At 45.6% G+C, this 26,560-nt stretch overlaps 7 protein-coding genes across 8 annotated transcripts; 3 read left to right on the top strand and 4 right to left on the bottom strand.

Moving 5' to 3' along the window:
- Nucleotides 1-143: 143 nt before the first annotated feature.
- On the bottom strand, nucleotides 144-7,462 carry row (relative of woc). Its single transcript, XM_001360603.4, has 7 exons — nucleotides 6,457-7,462; nucleotides 6,085-6,389; nucleotides 5,501-6,025; nucleotides 5,346-5,436; nucleotides 3,905-4,713; nucleotides 3,476-3,843; nucleotides 144-1,416 (listed from the first exon to the last, which is right to left on the bottom strand). The coding sequence occupies exons 1-7, from the start codon at nucleotides 7,343-7,345 to the stop codon at nucleotides 588-590; spliced, it is 3,816 nt and encodes a 1,271-aa protein (XP_001360640.3). The 5' UTR covers nucleotides 7,346-7,462; the 3' UTR covers nucleotides 144-587.
- Ir51b (Ionotropic receptor 51b) lies at nucleotides 1,616-3,434 on the top strand. Its single transcript, XM_001360604.4, has one exon. The coding sequence runs from the start codon at nucleotides 1,629-1,631 to the stop codon at nucleotides 3,432-3,434; it is 1,806 nt and encodes a 601-aa protein (XP_001360641.3). The 5' UTR covers nucleotides 1,616-1,628.
- A 516-nt stretch (nucleotides 7,463-7,978) lies between the features above and the next one.
- Nucleotides 7,979-9,450, bottom strand: LOC4804008 (lipase 3). The gene is made up of 2 exons (XM_001360602.4): nucleotides 9,226-9,450; nucleotides 7,979-9,156 (listed from the first exon to the last, which is right to left on the bottom strand). The coding sequence occupies exons 1-2, from the start codon at nucleotides 9,316-9,318 to the stop codon at nucleotides 8,053-8,055; spliced, it is 1,197 nt and encodes a 398-aa protein (XP_001360639.2). The 5' UTR covers nucleotides 9,319-9,450; the 3' UTR covers nucleotides 7,979-8,052.
- A 635-nt stretch (nucleotides 9,451-10,085) lies between these two features.
- On the top strand, nucleotides 10,086-10,903 carry LOC4804007 (probable splicing factor, arginine/serine-rich 7). The gene is made up of 2 exons (XM_001360601.4): nucleotides 10,086-10,709; nucleotides 10,776-10,903. Exons 1-2 carry the CDS (start codon nucleotides 10,152-10,154, stop codon nucleotides 10,854-10,856), a joined length of 639 nt encoding a protein of 212 aa, XP_001360638.2. The 5' UTR covers nucleotides 10,086-10,151; the 3' UTR covers nucleotides 10,857-10,903.
- mRpL41 (mitochondrial ribosomal protein L41) lies at nucleotides 10,854-11,491 on the bottom strand. The gene has a single exon (XM_001360600.4). It carries the CDS (start codon nucleotides 11,396-11,398, stop codon nucleotides 10,898-10,900), a length of 501 nt encoding a protein of 166 aa, XP_001360637.2. The 5' UTR covers nucleotides 11,399-11,491; the 3' UTR covers nucleotides 10,854-10,897.
- Nucleotides 11,492-11,779: 288 nt separating this feature from the next.
- On the top strand, nucleotides 11,780-24,149 carry rgr (regular). The gene is made up of 5 exons (XM_001360599.4): nucleotides 11,780-12,750; nucleotides 21,516-21,746; nucleotides 21,834-22,178; nucleotides 22,242-22,634; nucleotides 22,695-24,149. Exons 1-5 carry the CDS (start codon nucleotides 11,905-11,907, stop codon nucleotides 23,664-23,666), a joined length of 2,787 nt encoding a protein of 928 aa, XP_001360636.4. The 5' UTR covers nucleotides 11,780-11,904; the 3' UTR covers nucleotides 23,667-24,149.
- A 445-nt stretch (nucleotides 24,150-24,594) lies between these two features.
- On the bottom strand, nucleotides 24,595-26,291 carry LOC4804004 (fibrinogen-like protein 1). Of its 2 annotated transcripts, XM_033377835.1 has the most exons (3): nucleotides 25,528-26,291; nucleotides 24,969-25,419; nucleotides 24,595-24,898 (listed from the first exon to the last, which is right to left on the bottom strand). In XM_033377835.1, exons 1-3 carry the CDS (start codon nucleotides 26,162-26,164, stop codon nucleotides 24,721-24,723), a joined length of 1,266 nt encoding a protein of 421 aa, XP_033233726.1. In that variant the 5' UTR covers nucleotides 26,165-26,291; the 3' UTR covers nucleotides 24,595-24,720. The 2 variants fall into 2 exon arrangements, with proteins under 2 accessions (XP_033233726.1, XP_001360635.4); XM_001360598.4 differs by having other exon boundaries at nucleotides 24,969-26,291.
- Nucleotides 26,292-26,560: the final 269 nt, after the last annotated feature.

Here is a 26,560-nt window from a genome sequence, read left to right as displayed (position 1 = left end):
TGCACCTGGCATTCGGTTACTTGATTGCACCACTTAAAATAATTACCAAACGGGAATAAAAGTATAAAAACCGGCAGCTCATTAACGGGATTATTTTAACAACTTAATTCGTAAATTGTCCAACACAATGGAAAGGCACATTCTAAGGATAGCGTGATATACTTTTATTGAAAGTTCGTTTTCTTTGTTTAATTAACAAATGATTATTTTTCTTATATCCAGACTGTAGGCCAAGGTTAAGATATTTAAATTATTCAGGATAGATCGAATTGCAGAGGAGTGGTTACGTTTCCTTCAAGCAACTGAGATTATTTCCAGTATTTAAGTATATTTTTACTGCAAAAAGATGCAAAATTAGATGCTAAAAAACTTAAAGCCCTACCCTAAAATGTCTCAACTGGGTGTCTATGTACTTCATTCTTCGCGATATTATACGAGAGGATACTAAAGGGATTCATTTTTGAATATCTTAACTGTTTTTCTGATAAAAAAAGTCAAAATACGATTTTTAAAAGCAAATCGTGTGTCTAGTAATTCTGCCAATGTATTGTGTAGTCGCGTGATTTTAGCTTGCCGGGTGGCCTATATCATTGGGGATGATGATGGTGCTGGGCGTGGTAGTGCTGCTGCTCGGCGGCGGCCACTGCATCGAACATGGGCGTGTGCACTTCGCCCAAGAACTGGGGCGTGGGTGGAGCATTGGGCTCGGACAGCTCCCCAATAAGCGGCATGTCAATGTCGGTGGATATGCCGCCTTGGCCATAGTTACCGAGTCCATACGACTGCTGCTGCTGGTGCTGCTGCACTACGGACACTTGAGCGTAGTCGCTGGGTGCCGGTACCTGATGCTGGGGGTCAATCAGGACCGGGGCCGCCTCCATTTCACCGAACTGAATGGGAGCCGGCAAGCTCTGCTGCACGGGTAGGACTGGCACTGGTTCGGGGTCCACAGATGCGGACAAGTAGTTCTGTTGAAGCTCAGTCTGAGGCTCCGACTCTGTCTGTTGGACCTCCATTAGTTCCTGCTGCTGCTGCTGCAGGTGTTGTTCTCTTGGGGCCTGCAGCATTTCGCCGTGATCATCAGTGGCATCGTCCGCAGTCTCACTTATGTCGGCACCCTCGCCAGACGTGTCCCCATCGCGCCGAACCAAACCCAACATGTCCAGCATGTTGCGCTTCACGGCGTTCTCATTTGCCGCCTCGAGACTGGGGTAGCAGGTGCTCAGGCCACAGTTGGCTAAATGCTGCGCCATCTTGTTGCCATTGCTGGTGGCGAAGCCGCAGATGCAATGCATCTCCTGGGGCAGATTGACCTCCATGGCGTCCACGAAGTTTCCATTGCAGTTCACGCCGTGCCGGAACTGGGCCCGCTCGCAACATGTCTGATAATTGCACTTCACGCAGTGCAGCCACCCGCTGTAACGAAAGAAGGAGAGCCATTTAATTTCAGGCTACATAACGTTACAAATAGACTCATTTCAGCCCCTAGGAACAAATCCTCTAATTCACCTGTTATTACTCTGATTTCTATCAGTAATAAAGCCTGATTAGATTCAATTAAAACAATTATTTACGGGCTTATAAGGACGTCGCAGGTGCGCCCTTAAGCCACAATGTAGTCAACCATAATGAGCAACGGGCTGTTATTATTGCTGCTCTTCAGCTGGTCACAGCCAGCGTTGATCCACGGCAGTCACAACATGACCTTAGTGAGGTCTGTTCTAAGCGTCATCGCCACCCGGGAACACTGGAGTAATACGCCTATCTTCGTGGGACACAGAACAAAACTGGATGATATCAACAGTCTGATAACCTGGCTCCATCGAACCATGGCAGTCAGTAGTCACACGGTGGATTTGTCTACGCCAGCTCGAAAGCAGAGACCCCTTGGTCAATATAACATGAACGCGGACAATGCCATTAGCTTGCTCTTCTGCCACAGCCGCCTGGATCTCATTTGGAATGCTCTGAATAAAAGTCTGCAAAGGATGCGTCGCGGTCGCTTAATTGTCGTCTTGCGCTCAAAACGAAGTGGCTCGTACAAGGCGATACACGCCATATTCCAGAAGCTCTGGCACCAACAGTTTCTCAACGTTTTGGTGCTGCATAAGGATCGAATCTATTCCTATACTCCCTATCCGGCAGTGCGCTTCTTTCAGATGAATCTCACTTCGATTCCGCTCTTTCCAGCAACTACAAGCAACTTTCAGGGCTATGTTGTGTCCACTCCAGTGGAGAATGATATTCCGCGAGTGTTTGTGGTGCATGATCCCCACACAGGACGGAGACATATACGAGGCTACGCCTATCGCACCTTTGTGGAGTACTTGCAACGCCACAATGCCACTCTGCAGATTACTAATCCTCACGAGAATCTTGGCCCCACGAGCAGTGTCAATATGGGCCGAATTGCGCAGCTTATAATGAAAGGACACTTGGAGATTTCAGCGCATCCGTACATCAGATCCCCCAGTGATTTTGGGGACAGAAGCTATCCGTTGATGGTCACACAAAACTGCTTGATTGTTCCGGTACGTAACGAGATTCCCCGCCACATGTATCTACTGCTGCCCCTCAACCAATCAAGCTGGCTGCTACTGCTTGGTGGAGTGTTCTACATTAGTGGAGTGGTTTTCTGGGTTCGTCCCGACATGGGCAGGAGGACCTGGCAACAGCGTGTTGGGTTGAGCTTTCTAGACGCCGTCAGCCGTGTACTGTATATCTCTTCGCCTGCAAGGATAGACAGTCCTTCTCTGAGATACTTCATAGTTTTCCTGCAGCTGACCATCTTGGGATTTGTATTGTCCAACTGGTACAACCTTCAGTTGGATAGCTTCCTCACCGCATTGGTGGTGGGCGAGCAAGTGAACTCATGGGAGCAGCTTATTGAACAACAGCAGAAGGTTTTAGTCAAGGAGTATGAGGTCGAAACAGTTCTGCGTCATGTACATCCGCGTCTCGTCAGTAGAGTGGCCCGCCTGATAGTGGGCGTTAATGCCAGTGAACAGGTCTCGGCCCTGCTCAGCTTCAATCGCAGCTACGCATATCCCTTCACCACGGAGCGCTGGGATTTTATCGCCATGCAGCAGCAGTACGCCTTCAAGCCGATCTTTCGATTCTCCTCCGCTTGTCTGGGCTCGCCCATTATAGGCTATCCGATGCGCAGCGACTGCCACCTGGAGTCATCTCTCAGCATGTTCATTATGAGGATTCAGGGCACGGGGCTTCTGCAGCACTGGCTTGTCTCCGACTTCAACGATGCTATGCGGGCTGGCTATGTGCGTCTGCTGGACAATGTCCTCGGATTCCAAGCCCTAGATGTGGACACATTGCGACTTGGTTGGTGTGTCCTGGGCTTCGGCTGGCTACTCTCTGTCTTGGCTTTCACTTGCGAACGCTTGCAATTTTACCGACCCCGTACAGCCATACTTTGAAAATAAATAAAATACATGCAATGAATGTGGTTAATACTGACGTGTAATGTGTCTCCTCGCTGGCGTAATCGGTGTTGCACTCGGCACAGGTCTTGCCCTCGAGAAAAGCAAAGAATATCGGTCGCTTGTAGGTGGAGAAGGGAGCCGGCTCCTTGTGATGGGTGCGCACCTTTGGTGGAGGAATCAGCAGCGAAGTGTTGAGCAAGAGACGGACCGGCCTATTGGTCTTGGTCATGCTGATATGATGCTGAACCGTATGCTGCTTCAGATCACCCTTCTCCAGGAAGCTGAGCGAGCACTTCTGACAGCGCAATGATGGATCCCGCTTGTTGACGTGATCATTCAAGTGCATGAAGTAGTGCTCGATGCGCAACTGGCTGACAGACCCGCGAATGGAAAAGTAAAATATCTGCAAGGAATGAGAGCTATGAAATATTTTTCTTTACAGGCTATTTACGAATAGAACTTACGTCCAAGCAGTAAGGGCATTGCAGGAAGTTCTGGTTCTTGTGGTCATCGTAGAAATGCCTGACAAGATCGCGATGAGACGACGAGCGGTAGCCACAGGATTGGCACCAATAGGGCAGCTCCAGGGTGTTGTGGACCCTCTGTAGATGGGCCGTTAGCAAATGCAGAGAGTTGTGCCGCTGCTGGCAAATGAGGCAATAGTAGGAGGGCGAACCCTCCGTCTTGGTCTCGGTGGGATGCATGATCTGGTTGTGCTTGGCCAGCACCGACTCCGTGGGATGTTTCTCCAGGCAGAAAAGGCACTGGAACTGATGCTGCTTGCCATCGGACGAGATGTGCGACACCAAATGCGTTTGCAGCTTCTCATTGGAGTCAAAGGATTCGCTCAGGCAAATCGGGCAGTCCACTGTCTTGGTAAGCTCATGGGGATTGGCCCTGGGCGAGTTGTATGGGAATTGTTCAAAGTATTCGTCCATCCCATCGCTTATGCCGTAGTACAGCTCCTCCAGTCCCTTGAGGTCGTCCTCCTCTTTCTTGACCACCACGGGAAGTTTCTCTTCTTTTTCCTTTGGCTTCTTTGCCGCCGATTTTGTCACCGTTGGTGAAGGTGCGACTGGCTTTGAAGGCGTGTGTTTGACTGAGCCCTTGCCTGGTGGTCTTCCCGGTCCCTTCGTAGCTGGTGGCGGCGGTGGCGGTGTGTTCACCGCGCGCCTCTTGGTGCCAGCTGGCAATATGTCCTTCTCAACATCTTTCTCTTTCTTTTCCTTCTTGGGCGTCTTGGTGGAGCTGGTATAATCAGCATCGTTAATCGCTGCGCACAGATAAAGGATAAGGGTAAATTATCAATGTGGATAAATCTCGCCAAACAAAAAACAACTTAACTTCCGATCAACTTTCAATATCAAATAAAGTTAGCACATGGCTGGAGCCACATTATAAAATTAACTGTATGCGTTTTATCACTCCAAATTATAAATAAATCAAATAAAAACATAGCTTTAGCAAGGCTTTCCATTTCTTAAGTTTTTGGGCAATTTTATTTAGTGGTTTTCGTTTAGTTCTGTTATTTAAAATAAGTTAACATGAAAGATGCCAGAAAGTAAGCTTATGTGCTGGGTTTTTTGCGACTATCTAAATCCAACACTTGGTGTTGTCATAAGAACTTTTCCTGAGCTCAACACTAAGCGACACTGATTGAATTAATAAAAAAGAGGAAAACACTTTACTTTGGATGAGTGGTCGGCGCGCCAATACAATAACACTTTTCCGCTTGGTTCTGTGTGTAAACAACAGGGAATACGAAGCCTAAGACAACGGAAAAACGACCACTGTTTGACAGGCAACGACCACTGCTTTGGAGTGACAAACGCTTTAGCTTAGAATTATTCTATTACGCGGCCTTGTATTAAATTCAAGTCGATTGAACACTACGAAACTACTAACGTTTCTTGAGGCGCTTGGGTGCCGCATTGGCCGGTGTCTCCTTGTAGTTGGCCGGCAGTACGCTCCAGTCTTTGAAAGGGTTGGTTGCCACCTGAACAGAACAAGAGATGGATTAGAAAAGTGTTAGTGCCATAAAATGACGCCACTTTGCTTACCTGATACAGGCGTTGAGTGATTGTCTCGGTGGTGGTAACTCTTGTCTGCTCGGCTATGTGTATTATAATGTTATTGAAGGCCTGCAGGGCATACGTGCCAAAAGATTCACGCCAGACAAGCTCGTCCAGGAATTGCTGAATCATTTGACGCGAGAGCAGCGACAATGTGTTCTGGAACATACGAGGAACGATTCTACGCAAGTACTCCATCACTGCCGAGTTGTTGTGCTTGGCCGTGTTGTCTGTGGCCGATGCCTGGACAATATTCTTGAATCCCAAACTGAACAGGGTGATCTTGTCTACCGTCAGGTCGATGCAAATAGTACTGTCCTTGTGGACCCAACGCGAAAGCGGCTCCAGTATGCCCTGGAAGCGTTTCTTGTAATTTCGATCTCCATCGATAATTGGCTCTACTGCACGCAATCGGATTGATTTGTCTGCATAATCATAGACACCTAGCACCTCGACCTTAACCTGACGCTGAGCCCCATCTTGCGAGGTGGTTCCCAGTGATATGACGCCCACCTGGGAAGAACATCAAACAGTGAGTGGGCATAGATCAAGGGAATAATTTTGTACATTACCTCCACAAACTTTCCGGGACCTCCTAACTTTTTGCACTTCTGATGCACGCCCAAAGTGCAAATGGCTCTCAGCCAGGTGTAGATGCCCTTGATGTACACACTGTCCACCTTGACCCACTGGACTACATTCTGAATGCTGGTCTGGCAGGCCCAATGGTAGATAAGCTTTAGAAGAAATGTAGGCGGATGCGAAGCTCCCTCGAATATTGAATTATTGAAGACGGACACGAAGCGAAAAGGACAGCAATCACTAATCCACACATAGCCTCCGGTATAGGGGAATTTCGATACATCCGAGTATATTCCTAGGGATTCAAGGAGAAGTGAAAGTGAGAAGAGTTTTCGGTGTGATGCACCACTGATCCTACTTACCCAATTTCAGTTCACTATTTCGATGATTAATGCAATTCTGCTGGGATCTGAGAAGACCCTCCTGGAGCAGCCACTCGCAAAACTTGTTCGGAGTCAGCATGAGAACCAGTTTAACCTTGGAATCCAGTTTGCTGCGTGTTGCAGCCATGTCTTTGATCTTAAGGAACGGTTTGGCCAGCACCACCAGAGACGGATATGTTTTTCCCTGCATTTTGGAGTCCTTGCCATCCTTAACGTCTTTAGAATCCTTACTTTCGTCAGTGCTGCCCACAACTAGACCTCCCACCGAGTTGACCTCAGCTGGCCGATAGTTTTTAGGAGGAGATTCACCATCTTTGTTGGAGTCTTTTGGAGATTTGCTACTCGAGCCACTTTTGCTGCCCTTGGGTTGGGGCGAAGCTTTGCCAGAGGATGCGGCAGCGGCGGCGGCGGCTGCTTTTTTTCCAAGCTTTGGAGACGTTCCAGCAGCCACTGCCTTTTTACCCGCGGACAAAGCCAATCTCTTGGCCAACGGAACATCATCATCGCCGTCGTCGGATGACTCCAAGTAAGCAATATTTGAAGACTGTTTTGGTCGGCCACGTCCTCTTCCCGTGGAGCCAGCGACCGGAGTAGAAGGCTGCGGCGGTTCGACCGGCTTCGGTGGTTTCTTAGGCAAGGTGGCCTCTTTCAGCTCCTGCAGCACTTTTCCCTTGAACGAATAAGCTTGAAACACTTGGCCATTGAACAGCTCCTTTCCTTCATTGGCGCTCACGGCACTCTTAAGAGCATTTTTCACAGCATAATGCTCGTTTGTGATTTTGTCGTAGTACGCCAACTGCGCCTCCGACAGTTCCTCCACCCAGACCTCCATATCGAGCGAAATATCACTTTTCGTTACACGCGACATCTTGGGGATTAACTTAACCCGACCACTGGCCAAGATTTGGCGTTTTTTAGATCAATTTTAAGCGAAAATAAATTATTTTCCGTATTGGATTAGGTTTTTTGTCGTGGGTGTACCGCGGGTAGTATATAGAATATACGGTCCCACCCTCAAAAATATACCGACTCATTTTCAAAATATACCGTAAATATACTGACGAATTCAAGTTCTATTTTACATATTCCTCGTTTATGATATTCCGTGGAATATTACTAGCTATATAGAATATTTAGCCACGCCCGCATAATTTTATCCGATTAGTAAATCTATTTTCTAATTGTCTGGATTATATTCAACACTTGCTTTTATTGGATCTTGTCTAAACAAAGGTTTTAGCGAAATACGTCAAAACAAAAAAACGCAAAGGATAATCATTGGAGTAATCGAAAGTCACTTATCGATACTAAGCATTGTTTTGTTTTGCGCATATCTCAAAAAAATACCGCATTTTCAAAAGAACGAAACAAATATAACGATAATTTAAAACAAATAAAACGCTGATTGGTTTGTGTTATGTCACGGTGAAGTACCGACAATATATATTGTATTTATGACCCCTTATCAAATATCACCCCATCAGTAATTAAACCCCATTGATTAAATAGTTGAAAAGTGTTTTGTTGTTTTGAATTATAATTATCACGATCTTAAGTTTTATTTTCAACACATGCTTACGCATTCTTTATGTCATTGATCACTCGGTCATAAAGTATTTCCTTGACATTCAGGCCCCACAGGAAGTCCAAATGATTCCATTTAGTCTCGGGGAGGCGATACGCACTCTTCAGGGAATTCGGATCCATTACGTAGCGAAGACGATCCACATCGATTAAACTGGCAAAGTAGTCGTTGTCGCTGTAGTAAAGGTATGTGGGAACGTTGATGCCCTCCACATCGTAATCTGGTGGAGCCTTGGAGCCGTACTCCTTCTTGTTCCGGGTCGAACCGTAGTCGAATCGACGGAAATATCCCGAATTGTACTCCTGCAGATAGTGGAAGATCTGGTTCACCGAACAGCCTGCCGGGGTAGTGGCCATTATTTCTGGGATCATTGACTCATTCAAATATGGCGAGTTCCAGCCGCCCATGAGGAACAGGCTGTTTGTGCAGATCACCTGGGATATAGCCTGATCGCTGCACATTAGAGAGCCCATCAAATTCATGAGCTGAGTGTTTGGCAAAAACTCCATACTGCCGAATAGCTCAACAAAGGCATTCGGTTGTCCCAACAGAGGACCTCCTACGGTGGCCAGGGGACTCTCCATGTGCTCCATCCAGGCGACGGGCGCCAGTAGATGAGCCGAGCGTATGCGACTCTTGAATCGCGGAATCATCGAGCTCAGCACGAAGAAAGAAGTGGTGCCCTGGGAGTGACCCACGTAAGAGAGTTGATCTACACCCGTGGCGTATAGGACGTAGTCTATCATGGCGGGCAGATCATAGATTCCAATGTCATGCCACTCGAAGTTCCAGAATGGCTGCAGCAGCGGTGTGTGGGTTGCATGTTTCTTGGAATAGGTGTTGCCACGAGCATTGCCCATCCAGACATCATAGCCAGCCTCAGAAAGCAGGTAAGCCAGGCCACTGTGTGTACCGCCCAATACCCAGTCAGAGGACGAGCAGAGCAGACCGTGCATGAGGAAGGCAACAGGACGAGCGCCATCATAGCCGGTATTCTTGGAGTATGGAATGCGGTGCATGGTGAGAATATATCCATCCGACGTCTGAACAGTATGCTCCTGAATCTCATAGCCTTGTGCTCTCACTAGAGTCAACTGAATAATACAGGAAATCATATTTAAAATTTAAATAAATATTAAAACAATATAGAGATTCGTTTTTACCGTTGTTACAGAGCTCACCCGCCCGCCATCAGCGGGCAAGGCTGTGGCCAAGCCTATACATAGAAGTCCCAGAAATACTTGGGGAACCAGCATTTTTGATCACAGGTGCAGGTACTTTACCAAATGGTGTGACCACTCATACCTTTTATATACCCCCAAGGAACATCTGATAAGGACTGGAAGATTTGGGCGGGCAAATTTATGGCAGGCTATTTTCGCACAGAAACTACGTTCAATTCAACAAGACTGATAGGTCGTTTGGGAAACACATGAGCGATTTGCCAGAAGCGATAATACAGGTGGCTTCAAGTCTCACGACAAGTGGTGCAGCTATCACTCTGTGAATCTTGATAGCTGCGCTACTGGCGGTTACATGTAATTAGATTGTATTATCAGAATTTTCAACGACATTCTGAAAGTTCAAATTGTTAAGCAAGCGATTCCAGAATTAGTTAAAAAATCCATTACTAAAAGAACTACATGCAACACTAGAATCCCAGGCGGAAGCTATCGTAGCGGGCGCTTCTTTATATCATATTTTAGTTTTTGGCGCCCAAATTTAAATTTGGATTCAGTATTATTATAATTTAGAGGGCAGTCGATAGACACAATATATAATATCGATATTATATATAAAATAACATCGATGTGTAACAATCCCATAGAAAGGGGTAGGGACGACGAGCAAAAATACAGTAGCCAAGTTGCAGACTTCGTATGAACCTCACCTCTCGTGTGAGGATAATATACCTTGAAGACAAAATTGACTTGTTATCTCTTCAAGGTATATTAAGCAATGGGGTGCATTTTACATTGCATGCGTTGCATTTTCCGTGCCGCTTTGCCTGTTGTTCATACCTTTTTGAAGTGAACTGTACATGAGCCAAGCGACAATACAATCAAAAATAAATAAATAAAAAAAGACAATGCGGGAACGGGAAAGACATGATAGAGACCGCGACCGGGAAAGAGAGCGAGATCGGGACCGCGACAAAGAACGCGACCGAAGGTACCACTCCAAGTCCCCCACCAGGAGCAGCCGGCAAAGCTCCAAACCCAAAAAGAAGAAGTCGAAGAAATCTAAAAAGTACTACAGGCGTAGTCGTAGCAGTAGCCGCAGCTCGTCGCGCAGCTCATCGCCACGCAGTCCAAGCAGCTCCCGGAGCCGGCACAGCAAGAGTCGCAGTCGGGACTATAACAAATCTCGCTCTGCCTCCCAAAGGACAACCCGAGCACCGAGTTCGGAGAGCAATTCACGTTCAACGCCTCTCGCTAGCAACGTCAAGGGCATCGATTTGCTGGATACCAAAGTGCAGAAGGCCTTGGAAAAGATAGACGAGGATACCTTCAAGCCGTCAGCTTTCTTCAGCACCAAAGATCGTGAGGCCCCAGAGAAGGTTATCATAGATCTGAAAAACGAAACGGTGACCGTACCGAAGCCATCGAACCCGGTCCAAACCGAAGATGTAATATTTCATCCCAACGTAAGTTGCACTCCTCGGTTCTATCGTCCTCTTCTCACAAATATGTGTCATGTTTTCGTTTTTCAGTTCCTTGGAAATCCTGACCTTAAGACGGAGAAATGGATTCGCAAACTTTACGTATATCGCCAAAAGTACATCCAGGAATAGTAGAATTTACAATTTTTATTTAAGAAACAATAAACGTATGTCTAGAATATGTCGCTGCCAGTTCTTCGCGCACGGAGAAATGCCTCCGATGAAGTGAGTTTCTCTTCGGCCGATGGTTCCTTGGGACTGCCATCTGCCTGGAGGCTGCCTGCCTTGAAATCCTCAACAATCTTTTTCGAATAGACTGCGTTAAACAAGTCCAGACTGGTGAATTCTGATTGCACTACTTCCGGTGCTTTGTACGACACATAGGGCTTCAGCTTGCAGTCCGTTAGATCGGGCACAATAATTTCGGGGATTTTCTCAGGGATCTCCACAAATTTTCCATCAACCAAGATGCCTGTGTCGCGCACGCCCCGCTTGTCAATGGGCACCGGGGGATTGGCCATGGTCTTTTGGGCCTCCTTAACCACGCGAGTGCCGCGCTTGCTGTGTACGTTAAATTTGCGAAAGTTCCGCTTGCCATCCAAGACAGCAGACGTGCTGATGGCTCTCTGCGGGCACTTGAGTGCCAATGGCACCAGTTTAATACAGTTTTGCATTTTTTTTTGTTAAATTCCTGCTGGTTAAATAACAAAATTCGGAAACAGCACTCAGCTGTGAATTGTGCGCGCTGCCAACTTATGTTTATCCTCCAGCGCTGCCAATCTACTTTTCTCTGCAGTTACTCTCATTCTTTTTTTTACCTTTTTCATTAAAACCTTTTTTAGGCAAAATCCAATTAAAGCAAGTATTTAAAATACACCACTCAAGTAGAAAATAGGTTAATTAATTGGATGAAATTATGTGGGCAAAGCTGAAAGATCTATTTAGCCGGTAATATTCGACGGAATATTAATAACGAGAAATATGTATTTCGTCAGTATATTTACGGTGTATTTCGGTATATTTCTGAGGGTCGGGCGGTATATTTGACCGATAAGTCCGCGGTCACACTGGCCAGAAGAGACGAGCGCGACCGTCAAACATTTGAAAAACGCCGGCGCGTGTGATACCAATAGGCTGACAGTTTGTCGTGTGTTCAATGCTAGAATAAATCGCATTTCTTATGAGAAAGCCCGCCGCTGAAGTTCGCTTCCACCGTGACGTGTGTGCGCCAAACAAATTCAGACAAAGTAAACACTCTCTGTGTAATCAAGAAACAACCACCATGCTGCCGCTGCAGGAGCAAGTGCAGCAGCAACCGCCGCCACAACCCCAGACCTTTAATTGGCAACTGGAGGATTACGCCTACTTTCGAAAATGCGGAGAACTTACCACATCGCCGGATGTGCAGAGCTTTGGCTTCAATTGCGCCTTCTGCCCTGCAATTTGCTTGCAGTTCTCGGTGTTTATGGATCACATTCGCGGCCAGCATATTCAGGACGTAAGACGACGGTACGAGGACTCCGAGGATACAATCGAACAAGCAACTCAAACAGATTTAATGATAATGGAAATGGACTGCCATGACATATTCCAACTGGAAGACCAGGACCAGACCGCAACCGATAAATGCACGAAGAAATCAAATTTAAATGGAATGGAGATGGAAATGGGAACTGAGACGGAATCCACGATTGTGGCAGACACGCAACGCCTGGGGCTGATAGACATGGACATTCAGCTGATGAATATCGTCGCAGCGACCCCCACAATGCAACTATCCCATGCAGTAGGAGCACCCGAAATAGATTTGGTTTATGTTATGGAAAATCCATTGCCACCCTCACCGCCGCCATCCGCGGACATTTCGGGTGACGAGCAGACCTGCCTTCAGGCACTGGGTTCGTTTGAAGTGCTTCATGAAATAGTGGGCACGGTCACGTCTACGCCGACGCCCTCACCTTTGGCTGGGCCTGGTGTTGGGGTCGCCGCTCCACTTCAACCGCCGCGATACGAGACACGACGCGTGGTAAGTTAATCGCCGATTCCTTCTGTACATTCGCTCTTTTTCCCGCTCACCCGCTCTGCGTCACTTCGCTGCCCTCTCTTGTTACAGTAAACGCTCTGCCGCGAGCGCACCAATATTGCTTGCTCTTCCAATTACCAAAGTAGTTCGCGCTCGGGGTGATTCACTGTCGTTTCCCCTTTTCCTTCTTTTTATTAGATTTTGTAATGCAAAAATGGTTTTCCGCCGCTGTCTAGAGGTGGAGGAAGAGCTGAAGGCTGAAAGGCAGTTCCGGAGGAAGCTTAACCTGGTCACTTGACCTTCAAAATAACGGCGCAATGGCACACAACAAAATATTGAGAAAAGTGTGTCGCTTCGTCGCCCTGTCCGTTCGCGCTCTCCCGCTCCCTCGTGTTTCTCCTTTGTTTTTTTGTCTTCCCCTTTGAGTCCCGTTGTTATCCACGGCCCTATGTTTTGGAAGCACTGAGTGACAGAGGGAGAGAGAAAGAGAGAGACGTTTTGTCAGTTCGTCAGAGCCGTTGCTATTTTTGCTGTTCCGTTTGTATACACTTGCATAGGGTATTATCATTTTGATCAGATGTTTGCAACGCAACGAAAATGGAGGGTATACTCTTGATCAGCATGGACATTTGAACGGTGTTATTTTGTGGTGCTCTTTTTAATCCCAACTACTGTTTCTTTACACATACTTACCCGTCTATGTGCAGCACTCAGCACTACCGTATGCAGATCTAAAAGGGGTATCAAAAGCTTCGGCCAACAACTTTTCATTTTGTTTTTCTTCTCCCCTCAACGCGACGCAATTTTTCAGTTTCTTTTCATCTTCGGGTTTCCAATTCTGTTTTGTTTGTTTTGTTTTTGTGGACATGGAAATTTCGAAGAAGACACAACAATAACTTTTTTTGTGCATATGTCTCGTACGTAGGATCTGTGCAATTTCTGTGCCACCGAAAAAAATAAATACATACATACACTTGCTCGCATATCTCTGCGTACACTTAGAAAATGAATACATTTTCATGTTTAGTTGCGGATAACTTCTAATATAAGGCACTTTGGGCAACGATTTTTTTTTATAATATTCTTTGCTTATTTCTAAACCTATCTACATTTTTTTTTTATTCAATAAAACAAACTTAATAGGAAAAAAAAATCATTAAAAAAAACATAAGACAAATTTGACACCTCAAAAGTCTGCGTACACTCCAACAATTCTGCGTACACGACTAAAATTCTAAGTTGTTAATATTTTTTGGGATCTTCCTATCGTTTTAAAACATCTGCCAGACGTCTAGGCATTGAGTCAACCAAATTCCTGGTGTCCTCGGCAGCTATTTTGCCCCATTCCTCCAGGATAACTTCCTTCAACATGTTTTTAGAGCTTATGGTGTGCTTACGAGTCCTGCGATCGAGTAAATCCCATAGATGTTCTATGGGATACAGGTCTGGGGACTAAGGAGGCGATCGAAGCTCATTTTGTACATTGTAAAGCAAACAGAGCTTAATATTGTGGGCAGTATGCGTCGGATCATTGTCCTGTTGCCAGCAAAAGTCGTCTTCAAGCTGTAATTTTTGGACACTCTGCTGAAGGATTTCTTTCAGAATTTGAATATAGGCTTTGTGGTCCATTGTGGATTCTATAAAAATGAGATTTCCAACACCATTGGCCTCCATACAACCCCACACCATTACACCACCACTTCCATGTTTTACAGTCGGTAGTAAATGTTTTTTGTCCATGGCTGTTCCGCTTTTCCTCCAAAAAATTTTCTTGTCTTTTATGCCCTTGCTCTCATCTGAAAAAATAACCCTTTTCCAGAAGCTGGGAACCTTGAAATGTGCTCATTGGCGAAATCCATACGCTTTTTCCTATTGACCCCAAATACATACGGCTTCCTACGAGCATCTCGGCCATGATACCCCACCTTTTTCCAAGTGCGTCGGACAGTTTCATCAGATATAACTTTGGAGAAGCCTATATTCAAATTCTGAAAGAAATCCTTCAGCAGAGTGTCCAAAAATTACAGCTTGAAGACGACTTTTGCTGGCAACAGGACAATGATCCGACGCATACTGCCCACAATATTAAGCTCTGTTTGCTTTACAATGTACAAAATGAGCTTCGATCGCCTCCTTAGTCCCCAGACCTGTATCCCATAGAACATCTATGGGATTTACTCGATCGCAGGACTCGTAAGCACACCATAAGCTCTAAAAACATGTTGAAGGAAGTTATCCTGGAGGAATGGGGCAAAATAGCTGCCGAGGACACCAGGAATTTGGTTGACTCAATGCCTAGACGTCTGGCAGATGTTTTAAAACGATAGGAAGATCCCAAAAAATATTAACAACTTAGAATTTTAGTCGTGTACGCAGAATTGTTGGAGTGTACGCAGACTTTTGAGGTGTCAAATTTGTCTTATGTTTTTTTTAATGATTTTTTTTTCCTATTAAGTTTGTTTTATTGAATAAAAAAAAAATGTAGATAGGTTTAGAAATAAGCAAAGAATATTATAAAAAAAAATCGTTGCCCAAAGTGCCTTATATTAGAAGTTATCCGCAACTAAACATGAAAATGTATTCATTTTCTAAGTGTACGCAGAGATATGCGAGCAAGTGTATGTACATATGTATACTCAAAATGTGGGACACAAAAATTTCAGCATTTTGGAAAAGCTTATAGTATATTTTCTGGTTTGTTGTGGCACGTTCTTTGTTGTGGATTTTTAAAAATAAAAACCTATTAAACGAGAATTAACGAACTTCGTGGACATTGTCAGCCTATACATAGACACCGAATTGGTAGTATAATGTGTTTCAAATTATGCATATACTCGTACTCATATTGTGAGTATAACTCGTACCCGTAAATGGTCATACAATAGAGTTTATATCATTTTCTAGACCTACTTCTCGAGCAACCCTCCCTGAGTTAAATGCTTTCTCTGTTCTGACAAACACTTTAGGCCATGATGTAGATGCTTGTCAATGACGAAGGTGGTAATCGGCCTTTAGACTATCAGACCATAGATTGGTAATGTTTTTCGTTCCCCATCAATTTGACGTAGAGAAATTTCAAGAGTTTTTCGCTCTTCCAGATAAATATAGACCACAGATACAGGCCAGCGGCCACTGCATTGACGCAATGTAAATGTCAATGAATAATAATTAATTTAGCACATGGTGGTTCTGATTTTAATTTTGTGGGAAAATGGCACGGATAAATGATGGAATGGAATACATAGAGTACTTGTACAAACAAAAAAGAGAGGAGTTATTATCGCATAGCCGATATCCGGGCTAGACCATAGAGGGGGTTGGGGGGGGCGGGCACAGAATAACAGAACTCTCTGTGAAATGTGAATGTGAATGCTGATAAAAATCGTTTTCTATTTGCCCCTAGACCCCCGGCTACACGACACTTTCAATACAAATTATGGGTAATTTTTGGTCTTTTTTCCTTTCGTTTTTTTTTACGAGTATTTTGCTATTATCAACATTGGGCAAGTCTGTCGGGCGACGCGGGCATTATCTAGACCGCAAAGAGGTAAACAAATAGGGGAAAATTATCTAAGCTTCGATTTGGTAAGCATTTTCGAGACTCTACGCACATTGGGGCAAGAAATATTGGTAAATGGAAATAAGATTTGGTCTGAAACTGCAAACAACTGCAAATTCTTTGCACAGTGCTTCCTTTTTCGCCTGTTTCCAATCAGTTTTTGCCATGAAATCAGTTGGTTTCTTGTCTAATTTTGATATATTTCTTTGCTTGCCATCACTAAGTGAATAAACGATGGCGATGGCGATGGCGATGACAATGACGCGCGTCTCTCCAGCCACTTTGAGTAATTTAACATTCGCCCGAGCTAACGATCGATCGATCGATCGATTCGACTCGACCGATCGTTGCCCCAGACAACCCAATCAGTCCTCCTCTCTGACTCCCAGTGCCGCTTTATCACCAACCCCACCACGCCTTCGCGTCGGGGGTAATAAAATAATTGTAGATTTCTGTCGATGTTTTTAGCTATGGGAAATGGCTTAGAGATAAGGCGGCTAAAAGACGGCGAAAGCGCTGCACAAAACCCCAACTAAGGAGGTTTTAATGTTCATTTAAACACTTGTAAATTGGAATTTTTAGAGCACCTGCCATAAAGGCGATCGCTGCCCATAAATCATTGTCCAAACAGAGTGACATATAGAGATCGTCATACCATAGGTGACGTTAGTATTGGCAGAATTGGTAGTGTTTTATGGATAATTATTGTTCCACAATCATGATAAATATTTATCAACTATGAGAACTCGTACTCGTAGGTACACATCCATGGTAAAACCCATTGAATGTTGAAAAATCTCAGAAATTATTACCAGAGATTAGTCATTTGCTTTTTATTATCAACAAACAGTATCTCGAAGACTTAGCCACATCTAAATCATCAATAATCCGTTGAAATCAAAGTATACTTCACCGAAGACTATCCCATATATCACTGGCTATAATCTAATCTTAAGTCGGGGATATCACTGTGCGGGTTTATTATGTGCCCCAGCGATAATTCCTTTCCCATATTTCAACATCTTCGGGCAGGGGCGTTTTATGGCAACGTTAACCATTCTTGAGCCTAAAAATGTGGTGGCTGGGGGGGCATTTTGACAGGCGATGCCTCAGTTTTTATCAGTCACAGCCGCGCTTATTAAATAATTAACAAGTTTAACTAAACATTCAACATTTGGGCAGGTGGAAGGTCTGTCTGGGGAGGGTGGGCTTAGAGAGCGGTTTCCACCCGCAACCTGGCCGCTGATCGATCAGCTGACGGGGTTTTATAATCAGTCTAATTAAATTAAGGCTGCCTTGTGACTGACTCCGCCGGCCTGACGGTCTGACGAAAGTTATTTGTTTAAAGTTTTGGCCACGATTCCGTGCTTAAGAGCTCTCCGACCTTTTCAAACCGAACGCATTTCGCTTTGTCAGAAATTGATTGCACCGTAATGCCCCGCGTAGTACGAGTATTATCTTTGATTTTTCGACTTTCGTTTGTATTTGCTTCCCGGTTCTAGCATTCTCTGTAAGGTTTCCCGCCGCAAGGTTTATTTTCGTCGGTTGCATGGGCCCCCTCCGTCAGAGGGCGTGGGCCAGGCCATAAAAGAAATGAATGAAACCCTCCCGCAGGTTGCGTGGAACCACACACCAAGTATTGCTCATAATTTATTAGCGCACGTTTCGTTTATTACATTCCATTCCAGTCGAGTCGAGTCGGGTCTCGTGTTCTTCCGGATTTTGCATGTCGGTGTTTTGCCTGTTGTCATATGGCTTTGGGGATATTTTATATAGCCTACAAATGGGAGCTTGGCCCATCATTCGCATCAATGTTTGAGTTTTGGTAAATGCCGATCAACGAGAGCCCTCCCTTGGACCTGTCAAACGATTCACTGGGAGCAATAAATCGAACATAAAACGGGTAAAAACCGAACCGAACAGAACACCTAAAACTTGCAATCATCAAGCAGGGCCGAATACACAAGTTGACACCATTTGCCAGCGATTCGGCAGGGCTTTCCATGCCCAAGGCCTTATAATGGTATTAACCGTAAGTGCAGCATTAACGGGCTTTGCCATGAATCTTTTTATTTGCACTCGGCCCATACCCAGCTCAGCCCCCGGCCACATCCAAAGCTCCACACACATTTGGCCAGTGGCTTAACTAGAGCGCGTTCTAATTAAAAACTAAGAGATTGGGCGGGGGGGCGGATCGGGGCTCCACCAGCCGATCCACCGCGATAATCGGCAAATGGCTACGATGTCGAAATACAAAATGGTAATGGAAACGTATCGGAATAAGTGTATTTCTATTAATTAGTTTGAGGCGAAAACGAAAACAGCATCGCAACATCGCATCATCGCATCATCATCAAAGGAACTTTTGATTGGCCCTGCCCGCATATTTCTTGGTGACAAATGCAATAAACAATCGTTTTTAATTGACGAGAAAACATCAGACTGGACCATCCCCCTCCCTCCCATCACGAACCCCATTACCATTACCCTCTCCAGCCATTGGCATGGATGACGCAGCTGCTCGCACTCGCACTCGAACCCGGAATTGGAATTGAAATCGGAATCGTCAGCCATGGAGCCGCAGTGCAAGTGTGGATTCTTCTTATCGCAGAACTTATTCCTTATGTTTAGTCTTGGGAAAGTTTGACCACATACATCCTTCCTTTCGTTGAAATGAAAATATTCAGATGTCCTTAATCCCTGCCCCAACACAATCTATTCCGCCTTCGGAACTTCACTTAAAATGCATTGCTGCGCTGCCTTCCTCCCACCCTCTCAATCCTGACAATCCCTTGACGAGTTTCGACCCCTTTTCCATTTAAAAAATATATAAATAAACCATAAGGGAGAAACAAAACACACAGCTAACTCAATCAAATTGGTCTGCGATCGGGTTTCAATGCGGTATACCCCGGAGAAGTCCAGTCCCTGCCCCATCTATTGGCGCCCGTTGACGTTGCCGTTGCCGTTGCTGTTGTTGCTTATTGAATTTTTATGCAATTTTGTTAAACAGCTAACTGGATCAATTATTTGAATTGCGTGTTCAGTAAACAGACACAGAGAAAAGGCAGGCAGACTGGACACGCCTTAGAAATGTGTCTGTCGGCGTCTGAGCGGTCCGAAGAAGCGGCAAAGCCCGTCTAGCCTCGCCCTTGTTTGCCTCTCTCGCCCGACACTCGACATTCGACAATAAAACACAGAAGAATAAAATAAAATAAAAGCTAAAAAGACGAGCACTAAGAAACAGCTGCTCAACCATTTGCACTATTCAAATTTCCGATATGGTCGGTCTCTACAGCGATGTACAGCGACGGATATGTGCTGTAGGGATATGCAACTATTTCCTGTTGCTAGGTAGACAACGACGTCAAGGATAGACCCAGGCCATAGAGGGTCAGCCGGCGGGTCGAGCTTGGGAATACGACTGAGAGTGAGAGTGAGAGAGAGAGAGAGAGAGAGAGAGAGAGGTGGGGTAACTTTAATGGGCTTTCAGTTCCCTTCGCTCACCTTTTTGGGTGGCGTTCATTTCGTCGAGAGTTGGGTGTGACCCGAACATGTTTTTCCTGGGTCGAAACTTTAATTTCCACGTTTTTAAATTGCATTCTCGATTGGTGCCAAGGCTTTTTTTCTTTCTTTTTTTTTTAGTTGTGTGCAATTTTTAGTTATTCAATTAACTTGGAAAGGGTTCCGTTCGTTTTTTCATTGAAAAGGTTAGGCCAAGGCCCCTTTCCGACAGGTGAATGAGAGTGGTTGAGTTCCGCTGAAATGCCATCCAATTAATCAGAATCCACTCTGGCCAGTAACCCCATTTGGATATTGATTACTGGGCTACCACTCACCGGGCTTGTGGACACAGCAGTATCTTTGATAAACGTCAGCAGGGGAATGATTTTAATGGAGTTTCCCCGTACCCTTTAATTGGCCATCGTACGACACTAGAAATGGTCATTAGCTTGGACTGTTTCTGCTTCTGTCAGCCACAAAGGACACTCTGGAAATAGTGCATAATTATTAGAACAGTTTAGCCCGAAGCTAAAGTACCAGCTTAATCGTTACCAATACCTCAAATCACAATTAAGTCTGCCCAAAGAACGTTTTATTATACTTTATCTACCACCCCCAATAATGATATCGACTTTTTATGGGTGGGTATGGAACAAAAAAGAGGTGCTAAAACATGGACGATTGTTGGGGCCCGGCCACTCGCCTTCCGCTCTAATTCCAGACAACTTCAATTACAACTACTGGAAGCAAGGGTGGAGCTGGGAATACCCTCTCGCAGTGGGGACAACCAGTAGGAATTATTCGTCGAATGGTGCAAAATTCCCATAAGCGAAAGGAAACATTTGTTGGCGTTGCTAACCTCTAGCCAAAGCTGAGGGTGTGCCATTACAATATATTATGTTTCACGCGATGCCGATCACAGCGGGTGGGAACCGGTTAGAACTGCTTATCACGTACATATACCGTATCTAATGTTTGCGCCCCAGCCCCAGTCGCCCCGGTAGGACAAAACATTTGCTTACGCAAATTAATTTGGAGTTTCTGTATCGATTTCTGTTCTCAGTTGTACCTATGCACTGTATATGGGGTAGGTCGGAACACGTTTGGGTTTCGAGAGATCAGGGGAATAGCATCTTGGATTGAAGTTACATATATCCACCCAGCGCCTTGAATTATTCATGCATACTTTTATGTTTCATTCATGGGTACAATACAATAGAATGCAAAGAATGAGAACGGTTAGGCGCTCGCTGGCGAGGGATTCGTTTTGTATATTTTTCGAAACGCAAAGCAACAACCAACAGGGGAGCAAAAAGTTATATAGTACACATCGAGAGGTATGCGAGTGTACATGGGTATGTATGTATGTATATGCCATATGCAATGCCGATAAGAACAATGACGACGACAACGACAACGTAGACGACACAAAGGCCAATAGCCGCTGATATTGGAGGACTGGGAACTGTGAACTGTGGCGAGGAGAGCGGACTTTCCCTTTTTGTTTGAGTTCGTGTTCATGTGATTGTTTTTGTGATTGTGTGCTTGTTTGTTCCATCGATAAACCCAACCCCTCCCAATCCACTGAGGCTGGCCAAGATCATGTGGCCTGGTCATTGCTTATCTTAAAGATACAATACAAAAATAGAAGCAATAACAAAATTTATTTATTTATGCGAAATATTTATTCTTGTTGGATCTCCAGGCAATGCAGCGCAAGCTTCGTCAGGCGGAAAACCAGAATGCAAAAGATTCCAACCGGCAAGAATCAGAGCCAGAGGCGGAGGCAGAGGCAGAGGCAGTGACGGGAGCGGCAGATGCAGAACAGTTCTCCCCCGAAAACGTGTCGGAGCTAACACCGCCAGCGACGCCTCCAACCCCAGGGCCGCCCACGTCCCCCACGAGTAGCATTGGCAGCAACATGGACTTCCAGGCGGTGTGTAAATATACATACATATATGCCAATGATGGCCCCTCCCCCATATGATCGTTCTCTAAGAGATCCACCCTTCCCTTCCTGCAGCGCACTCGTCGCGAACTGGAACGAAATCGAGAATTCGTTGGCTCTCTGCTGGCGGCCTATGAACGCATGGAAAAGTTGTGGAATCCCCGGCATCCCGACTACAAGTACAATGCCAAGCGGAGTGTTTACGGAGAACTGGCTGCCCCACTGGAGGGCATCTGCCAGATGCAGCTGACGGGCGTCGAAATATTTGCCGTACTCAAGGAGCTGCGTGGCCGCTATCGCCGGGAGCTGAGCAAGCTAAATGCCCTCGGCGGGAAGTACAAATCCCGCCTGTGGTACTTTGACAAGATGCACTTCCTCAGAGGCGTCATCGAGAACAAGCGGGCCGAAAGGGAAGCCAAGGTAGGTAGCCAGATACGGTTCTCTCGTATCGCACATCGCACTCATCTGGAGGTGTACTTACAGATCAGCAATGATAGCACCGAAAGCGAAAAGTCATGCGAAACCGATGGCGAGTCCTGCAGCAAGTCTGCCCTGTATCGTGAGGTGCTCAGCTTCATACTGGATGCGTTCAAGCGGCTGGAGTGCTTGTGGAATCCCCAGCACTACGAGTATGCCAGCTGCTGCAAGAAGGAGCTGTACCGGGAGATCTCCGCCCAATTGCAAGAGGAGCTCAACTACGAGCTGAGCGGCGAGGAGTGCCACAAGGAGATACTGAAGCTGAGGACGCGCTATCGCAAGGAGCTGCGTATGGTGATCAAACACAAGGGACTGTATCTGCCCAAGCTCTGGTGCTACGACGAGATGGAGTTTCTGCATCCAATACTCCAGGAGCAGATCTTCAACAAGATCAGCAAGGTAGGTCCGCTGATTTTCTACCCTTCTAGAACCTCAAAAATCCATCCTTTGTCTTTGCAGAAGGTCGGTGTGGTGGAGACCAACCAGAAGACGAAGTTCATCGATGCCAGCTCCATTGAATTCGGAAGGGCAGAGGATCAGCTGCAGTTTGTGGAGATCTATCGCAATTATGCGGCGTTGTGGGATGTGGATCATCCCGACTTTAGATCGAATGCCTACCGCAGTCAGGCGCTGGCCCAGATGTTGGACGAACTGAACACAACCTTCCATACGGCATATGCCGCGGAGCAACTGGAGAAGACTCTGTTCGAGCTGCGCAAGGAGTTTTCAGCGCAGAAACGGAAAATACTCACCAACCCAGGGGACTCGTGCAGCATTCCCCTGCTGCACGCAAGACTGGCGGACTTTTTGGAACAGAACCTGGGGCCTTTCCGATGTGACGTCTGCTCGGAGCTAATCAAGACCTGCGACCAGTATAAGGTGCATCGGTCCGGGCACGACGGCACCCCGCCCTTCATATGCACGCTCTGCGGCAAGGGCTTCCAGATGCCGTGCAATCTGACGGTGCACATTCGACGGCATCGGCGCGACTTTCCATATGCGTGCGAGAAGTGCGACAAACGCTTTGCCACCTCCACAGAGGTGGCCATCCACCTGCGGACGCACACTGGAGAGCGGCCCTACATCTGTGACCTGTGTGGGAAATCTTTCAAGACGTGGTCCTTCTTCGATATACATCGGCGCAGGCACCTTAACCAGTCGACATTCAGCTGCCCCATCTGTGCAAAGGGGTTCTACGAGAAGAATCGCTTCACCGACCACATGAACTCCCACTGGGCCATACGCAAGCACCTGTGCACGGTGTGTGGCAAGACCTTTACCACCTACGGCAATCTCAAGAAGCACACCGAATTGCATTTGGCCGTGAAGAAGTACAAGTGCTGCTCGTGCGGCAAACGATTCGCCCAGTTTGCCAGTCTGCGCTGGCACAAAAAGCGGGCACACGGCTCTGGGCAATCGGAGGAGAAGTAGAGCTCGCATCCACTCCTGTGCCCCATGTTATTTACAAGGCAATCGTAGAGAGTTAGCTACGAGTTGTACAACTTATATTGCCATCATCCACTTGAAGATATTGCTAGCTGGAAGTGTACTTATCTAGCACTAAGTAATGTATTTATTTACTATTTAAGTATGTCTGTTATATGGCCTGGCCCCTAGAGTTCGCTGCTTGAGTTCAGTATGCTTAATCGCGATAATCGAGCGATTAGGTTTCCATTAACCGAATGGTTGTAACTTGCTGTTGTGCTGTCGAAATGTCATTGAAAGTGAAACCAAGTATACATATGTACAAATGCACATATGGAATGAATCGAATGCACATATGTGCATTGTAAATGTACATAAGTGTTCTCTTCAGTTATTTTGAAGTGGAAACAACCAGTTGGAGGGGGTGTATTCTGTATGAAACTGGAATAAACTCAATTTAAATAAAAATTGTTCTTCTCAGACCATAAATCCTCCGTCGCATCGATATTCATTTATATTTTATGCCTCGACTTTGGCTAATTTGTCAAGCCTTTATTTACTCCAATTGAGTTTCTCCACTCCCACAGCGGTCCCTCGGCAATAAAAGTGCAAGTGACAAATGGTGGGGGCAGACCAGACCAGGTCCATAGAAGCACTTAAAGACCAGAGTCAGAGCTCAATTAGATTTCATTAAATTGTTGCAACAGCGAACGAAATGCGAGCACAAATGAAAATGAAAATGAAAATGAGAATTAATTGCACTAATCACTTGTGCGCGAATAAACAAATGTCTAGAGCAGCGAACTGCAGTGAACTGTAACGAAGTAATTATTGTACCCGGGAGAGGAGAGGGCGAAAAATCGAAAGCTAATCAACTGTCGAATGGTGGCGGTGGGCGGGCGTCGGAAGAGTAAATAACAAAGACGAATGGGGCTCGGCTTCGTATTGAGATTTATCTGGTTTCACAGTGCTCTTAAAGCCTCTAGAAACAAACATAATACGCGTAAATTATTAAAAATAATGAGTATTTTTGTGTGTTGAGCTGATGGAGGGATTCATTTTAATGAACTTTTAGGGGTACAGTACGCTTGGTCCTCGGTAAATCGTTCAGCTCCATTTGGCTCTTTGGACGGATTAGCATCTGTACGGATCTCAGAGATCTGAAGCTATACCATTGCTCCCAGAAAATGCCCTGGACATTGTCCACCTCGGCCTTGAAGTACTTGCCATTCAAATTGCTATGGGAAGAGGATATTAACTGAATAATTCATATGTGTTTGTGTGATACTCAGTGGACGGATGAATTACCTTCGCGAACAGAAGTCGTACCACCAGGCTCCGTGGTGATACTCGGCGCAATTCATATGCGTAAATTCATCGTTATCCCTATCGAAGGTTGAGAATTTCATCTTGTCATGGGTGCGTAACGCGTCGCTGGAATTTCCTTGATAATGGCCGAGCAATTTCAATTCGTAACCTTCCTCCTCGCTGCCAATAACAAAGTCATCGTAGTGGGCATAGCTTGACTCTCCATTGAATCTCCTGAAGCTTATGTAGAGCTCATGAGGCTGGGAGCTGGTCAGGCGGTGCAGTTTTTCGAGGCCAATAAAGAACTCCCCGTTGAGCTTGCCAAACCCTTTCCTGTACTGATCCCAGTTGCGATAGAAGTTCACAGAGCCATCCAGTCGACGCTGAATAGCCATCCATCCAGGACCGGCGGTCGTGAGACCCTCACAGGACACCAGAAAGGGCAGGAACCCTGGCAGATGGATCAAATGAATCCCAGACGTCATGCCGTAGGGCATACAAGTGGTGGTGGCTGCCTCCCAGTCTGCCAACAGGTCGTCCTTCTTCTCCCTGAACTTACCTTCAAAATATACGACTTTGGCTCTCAGATGATCGATCAATGCCGCACTGGAGGTGTTCTGTTTTCTTAAATCAGTCAACACGTGCTGTTTCCTCTTCAATCTGGTCTCGTAGACCTTGACCTTCTGCTCGAGTTCCTTGATTTGATCCGCCTTTTCCTTCAGTTTGGCTGTGTATGTAGCATTTTGAGCATTACAAATCTCTGTGAGATTCTCAAATCTCTTCAGTAGATCGTCGTCAGTGTGTTCCTTGGTTTGAAGCTTGTTTATTTCATTTTCTTTGTCCTTGATGGTGGCTGCACTCTCTGCTATTTTACCCATATAAACGTCCAATAGATCATCCAGATCTCCTTTGCTAATGCGAATGGTTTTGTGCTGATCAATGTGGACTTCTGCCAACTTCTCGTGCACGGCTGTGACATTGGCAATGGGCATGCTACTTGACGGTACTACTTCAGTTTTGTTCTTCAAGTCTATAATGGCGGCCTTGGTTGGCTTAAGCTTGGGGGTGGCCTCAAAGGACCAAGGTACAGCCAAAAGAATCAGCAGTAAAACGAAATAGTTTTCCATTGTTAGTCGTATTATCCGAACCGTGCACATTGCAATCAAAATTAAACTGAGATCGCAGACGAAATGCATTTTGAATGAATTTACTGTTCAAATCCGGAAGCTAATGCAAAGCTGTTTGCTGATAAGAATTATTGCACTTCCAAGCCGCACTTGAACTTGAAAGTGTACTTGTACAGCTGCGTTTGATTCGTTTGTTAACCATAGCTGGGCTTAAATTAAAATTTTATTTTAGATACAAATATTAAAATTATTTTAATACATTATTTAAATACATTTTTTTTTCAAAACATTGGTGCTTTTTTCATTTACTTTCATACTTCGCGCTCTACTTAAAGCAGGTTGGCAGTCCAGCAGCATTTCATTGGTGCAGTTTTTCAGCCGTTGGCAGTTTTCCCGGTTATCGATAGCAACAGTGGAACATATGAAATACCCTTCTGGAATATTTAAACCTATTTCAACGATATT

The sequence above is a fragment of the Drosophila pseudoobscura genome, chromosome 3 (assembly GCF_009870125.1).
Source record: "Drosophila pseudoobscura strain MV-25-SWS-2005 chromosome 3, UCI_Dpse_MV25, whole genome shotgun sequence".
NCBI lineage: Eukaryota > Metazoa > Arthropoda > Insecta > Diptera > Drosophilidae > Drosophila > Drosophila pseudoobscura.
Note: the sequence above shows the minus strand (reverse complement) of the source record. Positions and strands in the feature narration are given on the sequence as shown.